The 20,429-nt window shown below is 42.2% G+C and overlaps 1 protein-coding gene across 1 annotated transcript in view; it reads left to right on the top strand.

The window, feature by feature from the left end:
- wu:fb13g09 (ATP-binding cassette sub-family C member 5) overlaps positions 1–8,223 on the top strand; it is an 82,888-nt gene extending 74,665 nt beyond the window's left edge. Inside the window, exons 26-28 of the mRNA XM_063000976.1 lie at positions 699–812; positions 4,897–5,061; positions 7,997–8,223. Coding sequence (XP_062857046.1) covers positions 699–812; positions 4,897–5,061; positions 7,997–8,098 — 381 coding nt within the window. The 3' untranslated portion in view covers positions 8,099–8,223. The remainder of the gene's footprint in view (positions 1–698; positions 813–4,896; positions 5,062–7,996) is intronic.
- Positions 8,224–20,429: the final 12,206 nt, after the last annotated feature.

Here is a 20,429-nt window from a genome sequence, read left to right as displayed (position 1 = left end):
TTCAAAAGAGCCTCAATTTATGTTCCAGTTCATTCCAAAGCTGTTCAGTGAGTTCTGTGCAGGCCACTGGAGTGTCTTTAAAACAAGCTTTTCATCATGACTTTGAGGACCTTGCTTTGTTCACAGGGGCACAGTCATGCCAGAAGAGGAAAGGGCCTTCCCTATACCAATATTTGTATATTGTGTATAAATCATATACAAAATAAATCAGTGCATAATGAATCAACTGTTTGATAAAATGTTAGATTGCTGATCTTGCTGATCTTCAAACATCTTTGCCAATTTGCCCCTTGGGTTTTGAACACATTTATCAGTCATCTAAGAATAAGATTGGGATGATTAGGGTGCTAAAGCAATGTGCTTAAGGGTGACATAGCTCCCCTCTGTATGTTGATGAAAGGGTGTGTTAGAGCTCATAAACAAAAACAGGTGGGAAATAGAATTTCATTTAGAACAAATTGTGTATTCACTGTTTAATCAAGTGCAATAATTTCTAAAGATCTGGAGGAATGCTGATTAAAGCTTCATCAGCTATTTTTGCTTTCTTGCATCCTAATGAATCAAACTGTCTGAGCAGTAATCACTGTGCTAAATCTAGACTTACTCTTACATTACAGATACAGACCAATATGGGATGGGTTTTGTTTAGTAGTTTTTATGCTCATTTTAAAAAGTCTTGCCATGTTGGGTGCTTGTAGGTGAGTCAGTTACTTCACGGTTTTGACTCGGAGGTGATGGAAAACGGAGAGAACTTCTCAGTAGGAGAGAGGCAACTACTGTGTGTGGCAAGAGCACTGCTCCGACACAGCAAGGTAATGAAACACACCAGCACACATCTGTTTATCCAGACTAGGGTTCAATGTGGGAGTCACGTGAGTGTATTTATTCAGGGGATAACACAGTGTACAGAGCATGATCAGCCTAAATATTTTGATGAGCCTAAACGTTAGGATTACCCACCTAATATGCTGTCAAAACCACTGAGACATGGACTCCACAGGACATATGAAGGAGTCTTCTACCGACCTACCTACCTACCTACCTACCTACCTATCTATCTATCTATCTATCTCTATCTATCTATCTATCTATCTATCTACCTATCTATCTATCTATCTATCTATATCTATCTATCTATCTATCTATCTATCTATCTATCTATTTAGCTATGTCTATCTATCTATCTATCTATCTATCTACCTATCTATCTATCTATCTATATCTATTTATCTGTCTATCTATCTATATCTATCTATCTATCTATCTATCTATCTATCTATCTATCTATCTATTAACCTATCTATCTATCTATCTATCTATCTATCTATCTATCTATCTATCTATCTATCTATCTATCTATCTATCTATCTACCTATCATCTATCTATCTATCTATCTATCTATCTATCTATCTATTTAGTTATGTCTGTCTATCTATCTATCTATCTATCTATCTATCTATCTATCTATCTATCTATCTATCTATCTATGTCTATCTATCTATCTATCTATCTATCTATCTATCTATCTATCTATCTATCTATCTATCTATCTATTTAGCTATGTCTATCTATCTATCCATCTATCTATCTATCTGTCTATCTATCTATCTATCTATCTATCTATCTATCAATCTATCTATCTATCTATCTATCTATCTATCTATCTATCTATCTATGTCTATCTATCTATCTATCTATCTATCTATCTATCTATCTATCTATCTATCTATCTATCTATCTATCTATCTATCTATCTATCTATCTATCTATTTAGCTATGTCTATCTATCTATCTATCTATCTATCTATCTATCTATCTATCTATCTATCTATCTATCTATCTATCTACCTATCTATCTACCTACCTATCTATTTATCTGTCTTTCTATCTATCTATCTATTTAGCTCATGTGCCCATCTGTTTTGTACGTTCTGGATTTTGGCCCTCATTAAAGTCACTCAGGTGTTTATACTAATTGTACTGTATATGTTACATTTGAGGAATTGGATACCACTAAGTTGGAAAATGCAATAACGTATAAAAAAAGGGAAAACATAACTTTCAAGGCCTTCAAAAATCTTATGCAAAGTCGGTTATACATGTTGGTAGGGCATTCATCTATGCAGCACAAAACCTTTATGACAAAGTGGAGCTGATAAAATGGACAGTGAGTGTAGAAACAAGGAGGTGGTTTTAATGTTATGCCTGATCGGTGTATGTAGCTTACAATTGTATGTAAAGTTTTGACCTCAAGTTTGGCATTGAACATCAGACTGTCCTGGCTTCATGTGTAGTGGTTCAGGGCTGTAGGAAAAGTAAAACACCCATTATATGAGTTTTATGCTCCTACAAAATAGTGAAACATTGCCACCATATGGTGGATATTAAGCAAGGATGATACAGTAATTCTGTTGCACGGAAGCAATAAAAGATGAAATTGACAAAATATGGGTAGGTCAGAAACATAATCTGAAACAAGTCATTTGTTATTTGACCTTATCGCTACCACTCCTTAGAGCACACCAGAATGTGTCATTTTAAACCATCATAATGAATTAGCTTACATATGAATGTTTTATTTTTAATAACCATGAAACCAAAACTACCTACTTAAATTTTTTAGATATGTGAGTGATAAAACAATACAGAGTTTACTGTGTTATCATTAGTTTGCGTTTTGAGAATGCTATAGCCATCCTTGAGAGAGCCACCCAAAGAGAGCACAACTGACCCTGTATCTGAGTGGTAGTGACAGCCTTTCTGTCTCCTCTGTCAGTAAGTGATTCTAATCAAGACTGGGAATCTAATCCAAAAATCTAATCTAAAAGCATCTGCTAAATACAACTACTGTAAGTTTAAATGAAGCTCACATATCCAGAAAATAGATATGGGTAATGCTCTCCTCAAAGTGTGTTCAGCTGTTCTATGATGCTGCATGAGCTGCAGTTTGAAAAGAAGGGTTGTTGGCTTAATTTATCCTAGACTAAGCTTGTGTTTGCCCTCATGTATTCATGTTGGCTGTCACAGCAAAGGGATGTCTTATCAGCAAAGGCAGCTCGTCCACATGAATCTGCTAAAGCTAGATGGAAATAGCATACTTTGAGCACTCAGATTTAAATCTCAGCTGTGCTATTGACTGGTTAGGTGTCTACACAGACAGAGGGTTGGCTATATGTCTTTAAGGGGGAGGCAGGGTCAAAGCAGGGTCCTTGTCGCTGCTGCAGTACCAATCTTTGCCGGACAGTCAAGGCGCCTGCAAAGGGGGCAGCTGGTCGTGGATGGCAGTGCGTGGTTCTCGGCATGTGACACTGCACTCTGTGAGACCCCATCCCTGATAGGTGAAATAAAGCAAGACAAGAGATATGGATTGGGGGGAAAGGGGGGGGTAAATAAATTGTAGAAAATAGCAACTTTAATGTACAAAATAACTTTTTAATGTAAAATAGTTTCAGGATTGAAAGATGCAGGAGGACAGTGGTGTAAAGAATGTTCACCCCGTCCAATTGCCTGTGTTATTGTATACAATATTGCAAAAGGTATCCCCTTCTCACCCCTGCACCCAAATTATTAAATGTAGGTTTGTCCACACCCAATTGTAACAGGTGTATATCAATCAGTAATATAAAATAAATGATCTGCTTCCAACTTGTGGCAACAGTTGGGGACGGCTCTTTCCTCTTCCCAAATGTTTGTGCCCCTGTGCACAAAGCAAGGTCCATATATAGATGGTTTGGCAAGTTTGGTGTGTAGAAACCAACCTGTAACTGACCTCAGAACTGCTCATTTGTCCCCAACAAAGTTCCCAACAGGCACAATCAAACATCTTGTGGGAAGCCTTCCCAGAACAGTGGAGGCTGTTATGTAGAAAAAAAATTATCATTCATTACTGAAAAGCTGTTATACAACACACCCTGGCTCTGTGTAAAAAACATTCACCCCTTAGTTACTCAATCAACAAATAAACTACATTTGTATTGATTTCTGCCAGTCCTGTTGAGTCTACACATCATTTTAATATAACCTTTCCAGCAGTGTAGAGTGGATCCAGTGAAAAGATAGGAAAGACAGTAATACATGGAAAGAGTCTAGGAAAAGTTAAAAAGCCAACTTTAAGGCTCTGGGACCTCATTATATCATTATAAAAGCAGTTACTGGAAAATTAACTTAAAATATTATTGAATCTTTCCGGAAAATACTATCTTATGAAAAATTCCTCACACAAAACCCAGATAAACATCTAAGAAGCTGCAAATCTTACTTGCTTTAAAGAAGGTCAGCAAAAGTTGAATATTCCACTATTAGAAAAGGTACTAACCAATCCTAGTATGTAGCTCTTCATTAATTTATTCATTTAGTGTCTGTTTTACCACCGCTTTATCCGATTCAGGGCCGTGGTGTAGGGCAGTTGTAGCCTGGTGGTTAAAATACTGGACTAGTAATCAGGTGGTCACTGGTTCAATCCCTATTACTGCCAGATGGCCACTGTTGGGCCCTTGAGCAAGGCCCTTAACCCTCAATTGCTTAGACTGTATGCAGCACTGTAAGTCGCTTTGGATAAAAGCATCTGCTAAATGCCAAAAATGTAAATGTGAGTTCAATTCACTGGGCGAAAGATCCATCACATGTCAAACACTTAAATATTTACACCTAAGGCAATTTAATATGTAAGCAGAAACCCGGAGCACCCAGAGGAAGCCCACAGAGACACAGGGAGAACATGCAAACTCCACACAGAAAGAACCCAGACCACTCCACCTGGAATTCAAACCCTGGACTGTCTTGCTGTGAGGCGACCGTGCCACCCATCATCATGCAGCTAAAAACTTTTGACACTATGTCATCCTGTTTTTTCGAAAAGCTTTTCATAATCAGTGCCTCTCTCATGTCTCTCTTAGATCTTGGTTTTAGATGAAGCAACGGCAGCTATCGACACAGAGACAGATCAGCTTCTTCAAGAAACCATTCGTTCCTCTTTCAAAGGCTGTACCACCCTGGTTATCGCCCACCGTCTCAATACCGTCCTCAGCTGTGACAGAGTTCTGGTTCTGGACCAGGGTCAGGTGAGTCCCTTTATGTGCCATCTCTACCACGTTTTTATGAAGTTCAATTGCATCTGATCTTTTTAAAGTATGGTTTTGTGACTCCCTATTTTAAAACTAGACCAGTGGCTTTTTAAATAATCCTTTAGTGCTTTGCACACTATACATGCCCATACTGTTTACCCTAGATCCATGACCATTTTTAATATAAGCTTATTAAAAATGCACTGGTCTTTATAATTCCTTATTGTAAAAATTCTGGGTAACCTGATGAAACAAAAAACAGCACTATCCTTCAATAGCCTATCCCCATATTGTCCAATATCCTTACTAGAATAAACACAAAGACTCGCTTGCTACATGGCCATACATTTTTAATAGAAGACAGGTCAGGACTGCAGGCGGGCCAGTCAAGAACACACACAGCTGCGTCCGAAATCACATACTTCCATACTGAACTGTACACGAAAGCAGTATACGAGAGCGGTTAGTACCCAGATGACCTACTGCCTGGCCAGCCATGTTTGAGTATGCAAACGATGCACACTTACGGTTCGATAATCTATCCCATACTGCAACTGGAGCTGCAAAGGCGTTCATGGTGAAGAAGAAAGAAGGCGGAAAATGGAGTAAGACAAACATTTAACATCTTATGATTTAGTACAACGTTATCAGTAGTTTTTTGAAGAACGACAAAACTAATTTTGTCCGATTTTAAAATTGTTATAACTGTGGCGATGAGACATCATGCATCACGTGACGTTGGTAAGATGGCGGACGTAGTACGTACTAGGTTGCGTGCATACTGCACACTTGCGTACTGAAAGAGCGTACTGCCCATCACTGGCAAGGCCCTTAACCCTAAATTGGTTCGATTGTAATAAGTCACAACTGCAAGTCATTTTGGATAAAAGCATCTGTCAAATGCTCAGTATGTGACCATTGCAGAGTTACACTGTGCACATCTGCCCTGAAGTACCACTTTGTGAAAAAAAGGATTCAGCCATTATATGAACCCAGCAGAGCTCATACTTGTGGTCAGGTGATGGCTATTGCTCCACTCAAGCAGCTTTAACCAGCCAGACGTTTTTGCCTTTTTCCAGCCTGAAGCACATTTACTTTCCCATGAGCATTAGTTCTTCCCCCAGTAGGTGATGGTGCCCATTGTGACAGCAACAAGCTTGGTCACAGCACCTGAGGTGACGGAAACAAGGTTGGTCACATCACTTGAAGCAATGGCAAAAAGGCTAGTCTCTGTGCTTGAGGTGGCAGCTACACAGCTGGCCACAGCGCCCTAGGTGACGGCAACACAGCTGGTCACAACTCTTAGGTGACAGCACATGTTCCTTTTTTTTCTACATGAGTCTTATCACTTGGTTTCAGTGTTTCCTGGCAATCGTGTGGAGTGCAACGTTTCAGCTTCAGTGCTGCAGTGGCCTGTCCAGCTTCTTGTTTGGTTTTGTGGCTTTTTAGTTGGGTCCATATGACGCGTTTAGGGGTAGTTGTAAAAGAGGATTTTTCTAGCTTTTGCTTGATATCACACTTTAACTGCTTATAAAATTGTAGATTGTGCTTCATAATGTGCCACTCATTTTTAATTGGAAATATATCTGCATGGGGTGACTGCAGGCAGGCCACTCTAGCACTTACTACAAAGCCATCCTGATGTAACACATGAAAAGTGGGTTCGGCATTGTCTTGATAAAACAAGCAAGGCCGTCTCTAAAAAAGACATCATGTAGATGGCAAGCATGTGTTCCTCCAAAATCTGTATTATTGATGTAAGTTATCTATGCCTATACAGTACTTCTATTGGTACCAGCTTGCGCCCATACAATAATTGACACTGGCTTCTGAACGTTGCTTGGTAACAATCAGAATAGTCCTTGTCTTCTTTGTTCAGAGAATACATGTATTTTACTTCCAAAATAATACATAAAGTGGACTCTTTAGACCACAGCAGACATTTACGCGTTGTGCCAGTCTATCTCAAATGAGTTAGAGCCCATAGAAGTCTTAACTCGCATTTGTTGATTCAGCAAGCCCATGTGATTATATTCAGTACAGAAGCATGTCCGTTTTTAATGCAGTGCTGTCTGAGGAAGTAAAGCCAAAAGAAATGTAATATTGGTTTTCAGCCTTGCACTTACACAAAGCTTGTACTGAATCTGTTAATAATATTATGAACTGTAGATTGTGAAATTTATTTTTATCATGCTTTAGTTCTTGTACTGTTAGACTATTTATTTAAGTGGCAAAACTTAATCCACACTGTGCCTAGGCAACTGAGTCTTTGGTTAATGCTTCTTTTGTACTCAATCACAATGACATCACCTGTTACATTTTTACCAGTAAAAAGATTAAAATTGGTGTTTTTAATCATTCCCCAAAAGTTCAAGTTAGGAATTGTGGTATATTTACACAAATCTTTGTGCCATTTTCAGTTAAATACCTGTTAAAGACAGCTTACATACAGTGTATTTGTTTCCACTCACTACTGTGTCCTTCATCACATCAGCAAGTCTGCGTGTGTTTATTTAAGAACTAAATATCATTTAAATTTATTGATTGGGAATGTATTTAAGGAAAAAAATGATTGGATCATTGAGCTATAATGCAAATTGGACATGCTGGTAAGCATTAGCTGCTATTCATTTTAGAGAGCCTTGTTTGGTGGTACAATGTATCCCAGTAAGTACAGTGCATTGGTGTAGACATTACTTTTTTATATGCACATTTGTTTCCAGCTACTTGAGACCCAAATGTTGTGACTGAAAAAGCTAAAAAAGCAAATGTCACCCACAAACCATGTTTGACTGATTACATTTGGCATTAGAAGTACTGTGTACATTTCATTTTTTTGCCAAACCATTTTTAAGTACACTATACATTGCTGTGTGGCCTTAAGTAACATTTCAAAACAAACCTGTGTTTGCTTTCTCCCTATCTGAAACAGATTCTAGAGTTTGATAGTCCGTCCAACCTGCTGGCCAATGAGAAGTCATGTTTCCATGCCATGATGGAAGCAGCAAACAGGACTAATGGCTATTTGGACTGAAATGAAACTTTATCCCACTGGACTGGAACATCCAACACATCACGCTATCAGGGATTTGGAAAGCAGGACTGAACTCTCTGCAGGATCTACTGAGAAAAGTTATCCAATTTAAGCCATAAACATTTCTGACCAAGCTGCTAGACCACAAGCTGTTTCTTTTATACTTAATCCAGTGTTAGATGCTGCCAGTTGGTGTTCAGGAGTGATCCTACACTGACTTGAGGAATGTTTACTCTGCTCAAATATGCAATGCTAAATCATTAGCAAAGTAGCTTGATCAGAATCTGACAGAGCTTTACAAAGGTGCTCCACTACCAGGATTAAGAAGTTCCATTCTAGTTTTAATGAATATATCAGAGGGTTTAGATTAACACATAACCATCGAGTTCAAGTAACATTTTAGTTGGAATAATTTTATTATTTGTTTCGTTGTGTGTTTGTTATAGTTTTTTAGTGGTGAAAAATGATTATTTAAGTTTTTTATTAGCATTTTGTTGAGTAAAATGAATCTTTTAATAGCTTTTTGATACAGACAAGAATAATTTGCACAAGTTTGTTTAACCTAATTTCTATAGTGAGAAAAACTTTTAATAGAAGTCTAAGGGCATTTGTGGAATACTGTTGATCAACTTTACTATGCAATACAGATTCCACACAAACATTATACTCTTGCAATAAATATGTCAGGATTAGACAGACACAAGATAATGTGACACCTTAGCTGTTCTTACACAGTGTGAGCAGTTTACTGACATAGTGTTTTTCCATTCTCTGATCAGGTGATAAGGATTATCAGTATGAGTCTACTAATGATTCCTGGAAAAGCAGTTATAATCAAACATTCAGTGATAGAAAATGTGAGAGAAAATTAACAGAAAAGAAAGAAAACAGCACAAATTAAAGCATAACAAAAAATCCGGCCCAAAAATGTGATGACAAAACAGTACATCACCAGTGATGTTTCTATTTTAGCATACCTGTTGGTAGATAGTGTGATTTGGGACACAGCATAAAAACCATTGCAGGTGCAGAACAGACAAAGTCATACATAACTGTATAAGGTGACTGTAATATATACACTGAACAGCCATAACATTAAAACCACCTCCTTGTTTCTACACTCACTGTCCATTTTATCAGCTCCACTTACCATATAGAAGCACTTTGTAGTTCTACAGTTACTGACTGTAGTCCATCTGTTTCTCTGCATGCTTTGTTAGCCCCCTTTCACGCTGTTGTTCAATGGTCAGGACCCCCACAGAGCAGATATTATTTAGATGGTGGATCATTCTCAGCACTGTAGTGACAATGACATGGTGGTGGTGTGTTAGTGTGTGTTGTGCTTGTATGAGTGGATCAGACACAGCAGCACTGCTGGAGTTTTTAAATACCGTGTCCACTCACTGTCCACTCTATTAGACACTCCTACCTAGTTGGTCCACCTTGTAGATGTAAACTCAGAGACGATCGCTCATCTATTGCTGCTGTTTTAATTGGTCATCTTCTAGACCTCCATCAGTGGTCACAGGATGCTGCCCACGGGCCGCTGTTGGCTGTATATTTTTGGTTGGTGGATTATTCTCAGTCCAGCAGTGACAGTGAGGTGTTTAAAAACTCCAGCAGTGTCTGATCCACTCATACCAGCACAACACACACTAACACACCACCACCATGACAGTGTTACTGCAGTGCTGAGAATGATCCACCACCTAAATAATACCTGCTCTGTGGTGGTCCTGAGAGAGTCATGACCATTGAAGAACAGCATGAAAGGGGGCTAACAAAGCATGCAGAGAAAAAAATGGAGTACAGTCTGTAACTGCTTCTATATGGTAAGTGGAGCTGATAAAATGGACAGTGAGTGTAGAAACAATTAGGTGGTTTTAATGTTATGGCTGATCAGTGTATATTTGTATATATTCTGAGAAATTTAACTTATTAGAAAGTTATAAATTAATAATAATAATACTTTAATGGGTACTTTAATGACAAGCTAATTTGATTAGCTTTAATGGGTCTGATTTGAATCAACAAATGTTCTGGTACAGTTCCTGTAGTAATTACCCATGTGATGAAGTGGTTGAAGACATGGTTAAAAAAGTAAAGTATTCCTTTTGCAATAACATTTGAATGAACTGTTGGATTATACACAGTATTAGGGAGTAAGCAACTAAGTTGCAAAAAAATATGTGCTGCTTAACTTGGCTCATACGACGCAAATATGCACAAGCTAACATATTTGGAAACAGCCCAAGATAAAGATGCCAGTCAGTTTTATCAGTGAAGTTAAGCACTACAAAACAGAACTGTCTTCTAATGATCTGTTTGACATGCTTCTTGTTGTGCCTTTATTGTCTGACTAAAGGGCAGTGCAATCAGCATCTGTGCTCCAGTAAATAGAGCTACAGCTACTGTAGTGTTCTTTTTTTTTTTTTCTTTTAGAAAAAGCTATATTTTCAGTTCTGAATTGACTGTTCTTATTTGTTGCTAAATAAACGTGATTACATTTGTTTGTTTTTTAGAGTAAGTGCTTATTGAGGCTTCAGCAGGAACAAAAACCTAGAAGCTAGATGTTTAAATATTAAGAACAAATTCTATGTGCTGTACGACATGTTTTAAGTGTTGTTTATTTCTAAATGAAACATTAAAAGGTGCCTTGTTAAGAAACCTAAATGGTACATGTTTGCTATTGTATAAGAATATAGAATTGTTATGAAAATGCTTTTGATTAAAGGTATTTTTATACATTAAATGGGTTGTTTTGAATGCTAAGAAATAATCTCTGTCATCTCGTCTGGAATCCTGTAAAGAATCAAGGTATGGAAACATAACATTAAACCACCATAAATTGTGTCACGGTGGGGCTAAGGACTAAACAAAGACAAGACAAAGGGGGCGGACACACACGCAGAGATGTAGGGCAAGATATTTATTAATGAACTAAACAAGGGAATGACAAGAGTAGGGAACATGAACTAGGTACACGGACTGGGAACACAGACTGGGAACACGGACTGGGAATATAAACTAGGGATACAGACTAAACATAGGTTAGGAACATAGGCTAAACATAAGCTAGGAACATTGGCTAAACACAGGCTAGGAACACTGGCTAAACACAGGCTAGGAACACTGGCTAAACACAGGCTAGGAACACAAACTAAACATAAGCTAGGAACACTGGCTAAACACAGGCTAGGAACACAAACTAAACATAAGCTAGGAACACTGGCTAAACGCAGGCTAGGAACACTGGCTAAACACAGGCTAGGAACACAAACTAAACATAAGCTAGGGACATTGGCTAAACAGGCTAGGAACACTGGCTAAACGCAGGCTAGGAACACTGGCTAAACACAGGCTAGGAACACTGGCTAAACACAGGCTAGGAACACTGGCTAAACACAGGCTAGGAACTGACTACAAACAAGTGCCAGAAACATAGAGCAAACCAAAGTCCAAAGAAACCAAATTAATCACCTAGGAAGTCCAACACAAACAAGTCAAAAATAACCACCATAAACCAAAATAACCCCTGCCAGCCTGTTCCTCAGCTCTCCTTTTTAAACTGGTCCCTGATTAGGAACAGCTGGGGCTGATTGCTCAGGGGGACCAATCAGGAGTGAGGCATGGCAGGAGTGAGTGTGCTCACAGAGAAGAGGGGCGTGGCACATATGAGCACACCAAGGCTAGCAGTGTGACAGATGCCCCTCCCAAAGGCACTACACCTGGAGTGCCTAAAAAAAACAAAAACAAGGAGGTCCTGGGCCCTGCGGGGTAAATTTGAAGTCATTAAAAATGTCCTCAGGCAGGCATGACAAAAGTTCAGATGCGCCGTCGGTGGGTGCTGATAAAGAACCAGGAGCACCCTCTGGGGGTGCTGACTTGACAGGAGCGCCTTTGGAGACAGGAGTGCCATCAGGGGGCACCGACTCGGGAACAAGAGCGCCATCGGAGGGCGCCAACTCGGGAACAGAAGCACCATCAAAGGACTCCAACTCTGGAACAGGAGCGCCATCAGGGGGCGCCAACTCAGGAACAGGAGCGCCGTCGGAGGACACCAACTCAGGAACAGAAGTGCCGTCGGAGGACACCAACTCAGGAACAGAAGTGCCGTCGGAGGACACCAACTCAGGAACAGGAGTGCCATCAGGGGGCACCAACTCAGGAACAGGAGTGCCGTCGGAGGACACCAACTCAGGAACAGAAGTGCCGTCGGAGGACACCAACTCAGGAACAGAAGTGCCGTCGGAGGACACCAACTCAGGAACAGAAGTGCCGTCGGAGGACACCAACTCAGGAACAGGAGTGCCATCAGGGGGCACCAACTCAGGAACAGAAATCAACTGCGGTGAGCCTGGCGAAGAGGCTTCGGGAGTCAGCTGCGGTGAGCCTGGCGAAGAGGCTTCGGGAGTCAGCTGCGGTGAGCCTGGCGAAGAGGCTTCGGGAGTCAGCTGCGGTGAGCCTGGCGAAGAGGCTTCGGGAGTCAGCTGCGGTGAGCCTGGCGAAGAGGCTTCGGGAGTCAGCTGCGGTGAGCCTGGCGAAGAGGCTTCGGGAGTCAGCTGCGGTGAGCCTGGCGAAGAGGCTTCGGGAGTCAGCTGCGGTGAGCCTGGCGAAGAGGCTTCGGGAGTCAGCTGCGGTGAGCCTGGCGAAGAGGCTTCGGGAGTCAGCTGCGGTGAGCCTGGCGAAGAGGCTTCGGGAGTCAGCTGCGGTGAGCCTGGCGAAGAGGCTTCGGGAGTCAGCTGCGGTGAGCCTGGCGAAGAGGCTTCGGGAGTCAGCTGCGGTGAGCCTGGCGAAGAGGCTTCGGGAGTCAGCTGCGGTGAGCCTGGCGAAGAGGCTTCGGGAGTCAGCTGCGGTGAGCCTGGCGAAGAGGCTTCGGGAGTCAGCTGCGGTGAGCCTGGCGAAGAGGCTTCGGGAGTCAGCTGCGGTGAGCCTGGCGAAGAGGCTTCGGGAGTCAGCTGCGGTGAGCCTGGCGAAGAGGCTTCGGGAGTCAGCTGCGGTGAGCCTGGCGAAGAGGCTTCGGGAGTCAGCTGCGGTGAGCCTGGCGAAGAGGCTTCGGGAGTCAGCTGCGGTGAGCCTGGCGAAGAGGCTTCGGGAGTCAGCTGCGATGAGCCTGGCGAAGAGGCTTCGGGAGTCAGCTGCGGTGAGCCTGGCGAAGAGGCTTCGGGAGTCAGCTGCGTTGACCCCTGAGAAGAGGCGTCCGGAGTCAGCTGCGTGGACCCCTGAGAAGAGGCGTCCGGAGTCAGCTGCGTGGACCCTTGAGAAGAGGCGTCCGGAGTCAGCTGCGAGGACCCTTGAGAAGAGGCGTCCGGAGTCAGCTGCGAGGACCCTGGCGAAGAGGCGTCCGGAGTCAGCTGCGTGGACCTTTGAGAAGAGGCGTCCGGAGTCAGCTGCAAAAACACTGGAGAAACGTCATTAATCAGCTGCACAAATCCTTGAGAATCTCCTTGATTCAGCTGTGAGGACTCTGGAGTGGTGTCCAAAGTCACTTGCGAAAACACTGGAGAAACGTCAGTCAGCTGCGAGGACCCTGGAGAGGCGTCCAAAGTCAGCTGCGAAAACACTAGAGAAACATCACTCAGCTGTGAGGACCCTGGAGAGGCGTCCGAAGTCAGCTGCGAAAATCCTTGAGAAACTCCTTGAAACAGCTGTGAGGACTCTGGAAAGGCATCCGAAGTTAACTGCGAAAACACTGGAGAAACGTCATTAATCAACTGCACACATCCTTGAGAAACTCCTAAATTAAGCGGTGAGGACCCTGGAGAGGCATCCGAAGTCACTTGAGAAAACACTGGAGAAACGTCATTCAGCTGCGTGGACCCTGGAGAGGCGTCCGAAGTTAGCTGCGAAAACACTGGAGAGGCGTCCGAAATCAGCTGCTTGGACCCTGGATATGCCTCAAAAGTCAGCTGTTTGGACCCTGGAAAGACCGGACTCAGCTGCGAAAACACTGGCGAGGCGTCCGGAATCAGCTGCTTGGACCCTGGATATGCGTCAGGAGTCAGCTGTTTGGACCCTGGAGAAACTGGACTCAGCTGCGAAAACACTGGAGAGGCGTCCGAAATCAGCTGCTTGGACCCTGGATATGCGTCAGAAGTCAGCTGTTTGGACCCTGGAGAAACTGGACTCAGCTGCGAAAACACTGGAGAGGCGTCCGAAATCAGCTGCTTGGACCCTGGATATGCGTCAGAAGTCAGCTGTTTGGACCCTGGAGAAACTGGACTCAGCTGCGAAAACACTGGAGACATTGGACAGACTTGGACAGACGAACTCGGCCTAGGACTGACCCGAACTTGAGAACACGGCACTGGGGCCGGTGAACAAACAAAAAGACCCCTGGAGCCCTTGGGGTGACGACGAGAAAATTGAGCTCGCATGAGGCCCTCAAACTCTTGCACAGAGTTCAGCACTGCTCCCTTCTCAGTCCAGAGCTGCCTCGCCCATTCTCGCGCAGTACCCTTCAGCCTAGACATCATGAACATCACCTTTTGTGTTTCAGAAGGCTGCGGGTCGAGAAGGTTTTGCAGGTAGAGCTGGCTCTGAAGCAGAAAGCCCTCAACCAAAAGGTCGCTTCCATCATAGGGAGCTGGCTTGTAAAGTAAGAAGATTAGAGGAAACCTCATGGAGTCAAACTCCGGAAAATTACTAAGACTAAACATCTCGCTGTGTCCTAGGGAGGGGTTATTATGTCACGGTGGGGCTAAGGACTAAACAAAGACAAGACAAAGGGGGCGGACACACACGCAGAGATGTAGGGCAAGATATTTATTAATGAACTAAACAAGGGAATGACAAGAGTAGGGAACATGAACTAGGTACACGGACTGGGAACACAGACTGGGAACACGGACTGGGAATATAAACTAGGGATACAGACTAAACATAGGTTAGGAACATAGGCTAAACATAAGCTAGGAACATTGGCTAAACACAGGCTAGGAACACTGGCTAAACACAGGCTAGGAACACTGGCTAAACACAGGCTAGGAACACTGGCTAAACACAGGCTAGGAACACAAACTAAACATAAGCTAGGAACACTGGCTAAACACAGGCTAGGAACACAAACTAAACATAAGCTAGGAACACTGGCTAAACGCAGGCTAGGAACACTGGCTAAACACAGGCTAGGAACACAAACTAAACATAAGCTAGGGACATTGGCTAAACACAGGCTAGGAACACTGGCTAAACGCAGGCTAGGAACACTGGCTAAACACAGGCTAGGAACACTGGCTAAACACAGGCTAGGAACACTGGCTAAACACAGGCTAGGAACACTGGCTAAACACAGGCTAGGAACACAAACTAGGAACTGACTACAAACAAGTGCCAGAAACATAGAGCAAACCAAAGTCCAAAGAAACCAAATTAATCACCTAGGAAGTCCAACACAAACAAGTCAAAAATAACCACCATAAACCAAAATAACCCCTGCCAGCCTGTTCCTCAGCTCTCCTTTTTAAACTGGTCCCTGATTAGGAACAGCTGGGGCTGATTGCTCAGGGGGACCAATCAGGAGTGAGGCATGGCAGGAGTGAGTGTGCTCACAGAGAAGAGGGGCGTGGCACATATGAGCACACCAAGGCTAGCAGTGTGACAAATTGAAACAATGTCACTATATCCTTATTAAAAACATGAATATAGGGCTTTTATTTTAATCTATTTGAGCAGCTAAACAGTTTTCCAGCAATAAACTAAATGTAATCCCAAGTGACCCACATAAAAAATTTTGGGCAATATAACAAAATATCAACTCCAAAAGACGTATTGCATTCATATTTCAAGTTTAAGTTCTTAAAAATAGTTTAACTCTTGATTCAACTGGTATAAAAAGGCATGTATTTAAAAAGGAAAACGGTCATTGGTAGAAAACCATGACTTTCCAGGTGGTACCTTGTAATGATCACAGTGGATTTAAAAAAGCAAAACACCTGCAATACAATATTTTGAGAGTGGCTCAGTGGATAGCACTGTTGCCTCACAGCAAGAAGGTCCTGGGTTCGATCCCAGGTGGGGCGGTCCAGGACCTTTCTGTGTGGAGTTTGCATGTTTTCCCCTTGTCTGTGTGGGTTTCCTCTGGGAACTCTGGTTTCCTCCCACAGTCCAAAGATATGCAACTGAGGTGAATTGGAGACACTAAATTGTCCATGACTGTAACAAGTGTAATGAGTAACAACCATTTCTGTCATGTATGTAACCAAAAGTGTGTGAAACATGATGTTAAAATCCTAATAAATGAACAAACAATATTTTGAAAAGTAGACTGTTCCGTCACCCATATGCAGTTTTGGTACACATTTGCCTAATTATATTATTAGAAACTACAACTCATTTCTTTTTACACTTAAGGCTCTCCAAATACCCAGATCTTCTGCTCTAGAGGTTACTCAGCCAAGACATTTGACTTGTCAAGTGCCTCACTGGGGAAGCTTTGCAGTTTTATAAATCATGTAAGGATATTGTTGAATATTGTAGCACACTCCTAAACTCTTACTTCACTGCAGCAGGTCTGTGTTTATATGATGCAGCTTTAGGGGTGTAATAAAGTGTTTCTATGTAGCTTAGTACCAGGTGTACAAGAAATTTCTCTTGGTACCGATGTCAACATAATGTACATAAAAAACAATAAAGAAAAAGGCATACTATATATAAATATAGAATAGAGACGTTAAAATACAGTGCACTATCAAACTTCAAGTAAGAGTATGCAATGAAGATATTAATGTTAGTTGTAGACTTGATATGATATGAACAGATATGTACTTAAAGTCTTTAAAGTGCATATGTGCACGGACTACAAAGAAAAAAAGTGTGAAAGACACTTGATCAGAAGGATTATGTCATGGTATGTACAGTGGATATGTATGTATATTATGTGTGATAAAGTGCATGTGCAGCAGTTTAAAGCAGAGGAGGAGGTGGCGGTTGGTCCAAATCTTTAAGATTCCCACTCTTGAGAAAGGAAAAGGAAGTGTCCAGGGTGTGAGGGGTCAGCCATAATCTTCCCAGCCCCCTTCCTCATCTTAGATGAGAAAAGTCAAAGATCCATTCTACTTATTTATGTATCTGCCCTTCTGTCTATCAGAGTCACAGTCAACTATTAACAGTCTTAATTATTTCACCTCATTTCACCCAATCTAATAATTGCCAGTTTCCTTGCTGCAATTCTCTTGTTGCTTGTACAACCCCCCACACTGGCTAAGGAGAGCTGAGGCTATCATGCTCCCTCTTACATGCACGCAATCACTGGCCACATCTGTTCACCTGCCAGTGGCGCAGTCTCACACAAAACTGTATTACATACAGAGAGACACGCTATGGCCTCCCCCACCACTACCCTACACTTTAACCAGATGCAGAGGTTGCAGTTGTAGAGTGGCAATTACACTCAATATCTCTCCAACCATTAGTGTCTGCTTGGGTGCCCAGCCAATTCAATTAATAGTTAATAATAGGTCATTAATATTGTACATTTATATAAGAATGCAGGACCATATGAGGGCCTACTGTGAAGATGACAGGTTAATTCACACACAAAAAATAGGGCCAACAAGCTTTAAATTTAAAGGTTTTGGAACTTGGTCAGGCCAGGAGACTTCACAGAACCTACATAGATAGATAACCATAGAAGACCAGCAAACTAGCTCAAAATGTCTAAATTATTACTAGGAGCTATTGTAACCAGACATACCCAATATCCAGAAACAGCCCACATTTTTGGGAAGCTGTCCCCAGTAATATCTGTCTTCAGAAATGTTCCGATTTTAGCTGTGTATTCTAACTGTCCACAATGTGAATGAACTCTTATGAAAAAAGACAGAGCAAAAGAGGTTCTACTACCATTCCTGCAGGGTTACTTATAGTTCCTAGAATTAAAAAGATCACGACTGGTGGAAGAGCATTTCTTCCTGCCTCTGTTCGGGATTTGGACACGGTCTTAATGTTCAAGTCTAGATTGAAAACATATTTATTTACACAGGCTTTTGATTCGTTTTTTCCAGACTAGGGGTGGGTGGCTCCGGTCCTGGAGATCTGGGGTCTGGGCGGTCTGGTGCTCGCATATTTTGTCAGATTTGCTGGTGCTGCGTGTTGGCTTCTGGCTGCTTCCAGCTTCTGGACTCTGGGGCCGGAACTGTCCACCCTGAATATAGACAAAGGCACAGAGCTTGGGGGTTCTTGGTCATAGAAACTTGTGGTGATCAGGGATGTTGGGTTGGTGTCATTCTGCCTCTCTTGTCCGATCACTCAGGTTTAATGACGGTGGGGGAGGTGGGCGCTGATGTCCTGTGAAAGCCTTCATGACTGTGTTACCCGCTCACTCTCCCTTTTAGTTATGCTGTAATAATTACAGGTGCCGGAGTCTAAAGCTACTCTCTGGTATTAAAACTGATATTTTACTTCATTCACATTTTACATTTTTAACTACATTTTTTGTTGTTAAACCCCAAGGTGGTTCTGATGGAAACCTGTTTACCCACCCGAGGTTAAGGAATGAAGTCCAAACTGCCGTGCCAACAATGCTGCTCCTGCCAGATGTGACGGAGACCTGGCGTGTTTGCACCAAGAATGTCAAGAACTCACTACAGACTTTATCACAGACTGGACTGAATAATAACTCCAATTACTATTGCTAGTTATAGCTTTTAGTTCATTTTAATTTGTGTGTGTGTATGATTTGTGTAAATCCTATTTATTCAAATTATTCTCCAGGCCACCCAAGAAGGATGGGACCCTGCTGAGTCTGGTTCCTCTCAAGGCTTCTTCCTGTAATTCTTTTTTTTTAATGCATTTTCTCCCCTTTTTCTCCCTCTTCAGCATCATGATAATTGCATCATGCTTTCTCTCCGCCTATGCCGATCTCTGCTCTGACCGAGGAGATTGAAGTCAACCTACGCTTCCTCTGTCACGTCAGCAGTAAGCCGCATGCATCTTATCACCCACACATTGACGAGTGTGGTGCCACCTAGCGTTGTGTACGGAGAGACACACCATAAGAGCACTCTTTCCTCATCTCTGTGTAGGCGCCTCTAATCAGCCAGCAGAGGTTGTAACCGCACCATTCTGACAGAGAGAGACCCATATCCGGCTTAGTCCCGCCCATCTGAACAACAGGCCAATCGTTGTTCATAGCCGCTCAGCCCAAGCCGGCAGGGCAGAGCTGAGATTCGATACGATGTATTCGAGATCCCAGCTCTGGTTGCAGCGTGTGTTTTTACCGCTGCGCCACCTGAGCAGCTTCTTCCTGTAATTTTAAGGGAGCTTTTCCTTGCCACTGTTGCCCTTGGCTTGCTCAACAGGGGTTTTTGGTCTGTTGGTCCTGGATTCTGTAAAGTTGCTTTGAGACAATGTCTATTGTAAAAAGCGCTATATAAATAAAGTTGACTTGACTGTCATGAATGTAGCCAAAGTGTAAAACATGAGGTTAAAATCCTAATAAATAAATAAACATTAAAACTATAAAACACACACACACTAAAGGTACAAACTAACACTCCAGGGACAAAAATAACATACAAGGAATGAACTTGTACATTTACCAGACACTTTTATCCAAAGCAACTTACAGTACAGTTACAGTCTGAGCAATTGAGGGTTAAGGGCCTTGCTCAAGGGCCCCACAGCAGCAACCTGGCAGTGGTGGGGCTTGAACCAGCAGCCTTCTGATTACTAGTCCAGTACCTTAACCACTAGGCTACGGCTTGTCCTTGTATGAGTGAACTCGTATACATTTATAACTCTTGTTACTTTATAACGCGATAAAGGCTCCAGGTTTTTAAACACATACTTTGTATTGTCGCCACAGTACAGTTTGATTTACTTATTTGCCTAAGGTTAAAATATGGGTCTTTTGATTTGTCGAACGTCTTCCCACAATTCCAGAGGACGGAAACGACGTGCACGTCCAAATCCATACAACATCTATTTTGTAGTGCACTATATAGGGATATCTTATTTTCGCAAATCATACCTAAAACTAATTATTTTAAGTATTTAATAATGCCCAATGCACTGCAGTAAGCTGATGTCCAATTAATACAGACTGTTAACTGCACATTAACGATAACACACGTTTAAGTGTGTAGGGAATAGGGAGGTAGGTGCTGTTTCAGACACGACATGTTTAGTCTAAATTTAAAGCATTTTTTGTCGCACCCGTATTTAAAAAAGTCCTCATTGATTGGGATTGGCTAGTAATTCGTACTTACATTCTATTCACCAATCAAATTCTGCATTAATATCATTTTAGCCAATCGTGAGAAAATGAAGGGGGGATTTGCGTGAAAACGGGTGGGAAAAGGAAAAGACGCTGCTCAATGGAGAAGCTGTT

The sequence above is a fragment of the Trichomycterus rosablanca genome, chromosome 1, assembly GCF_030014385.1.
Source record: "Trichomycterus rosablanca isolate fTriRos1 chromosome 1, fTriRos1.hap1, whole genome shotgun sequence".
Taxonomy (NCBI): Eukaryota; Metazoa; Chordata; class Actinopteri; order Siluriformes; family Trichomycteridae; genus Trichomycterus; species Trichomycterus rosablanca.
The sequence above is the reverse complement of the archived record's forward strand: the minus strand, read 5'-3'. Positions and strand labels throughout refer to the sequence as shown.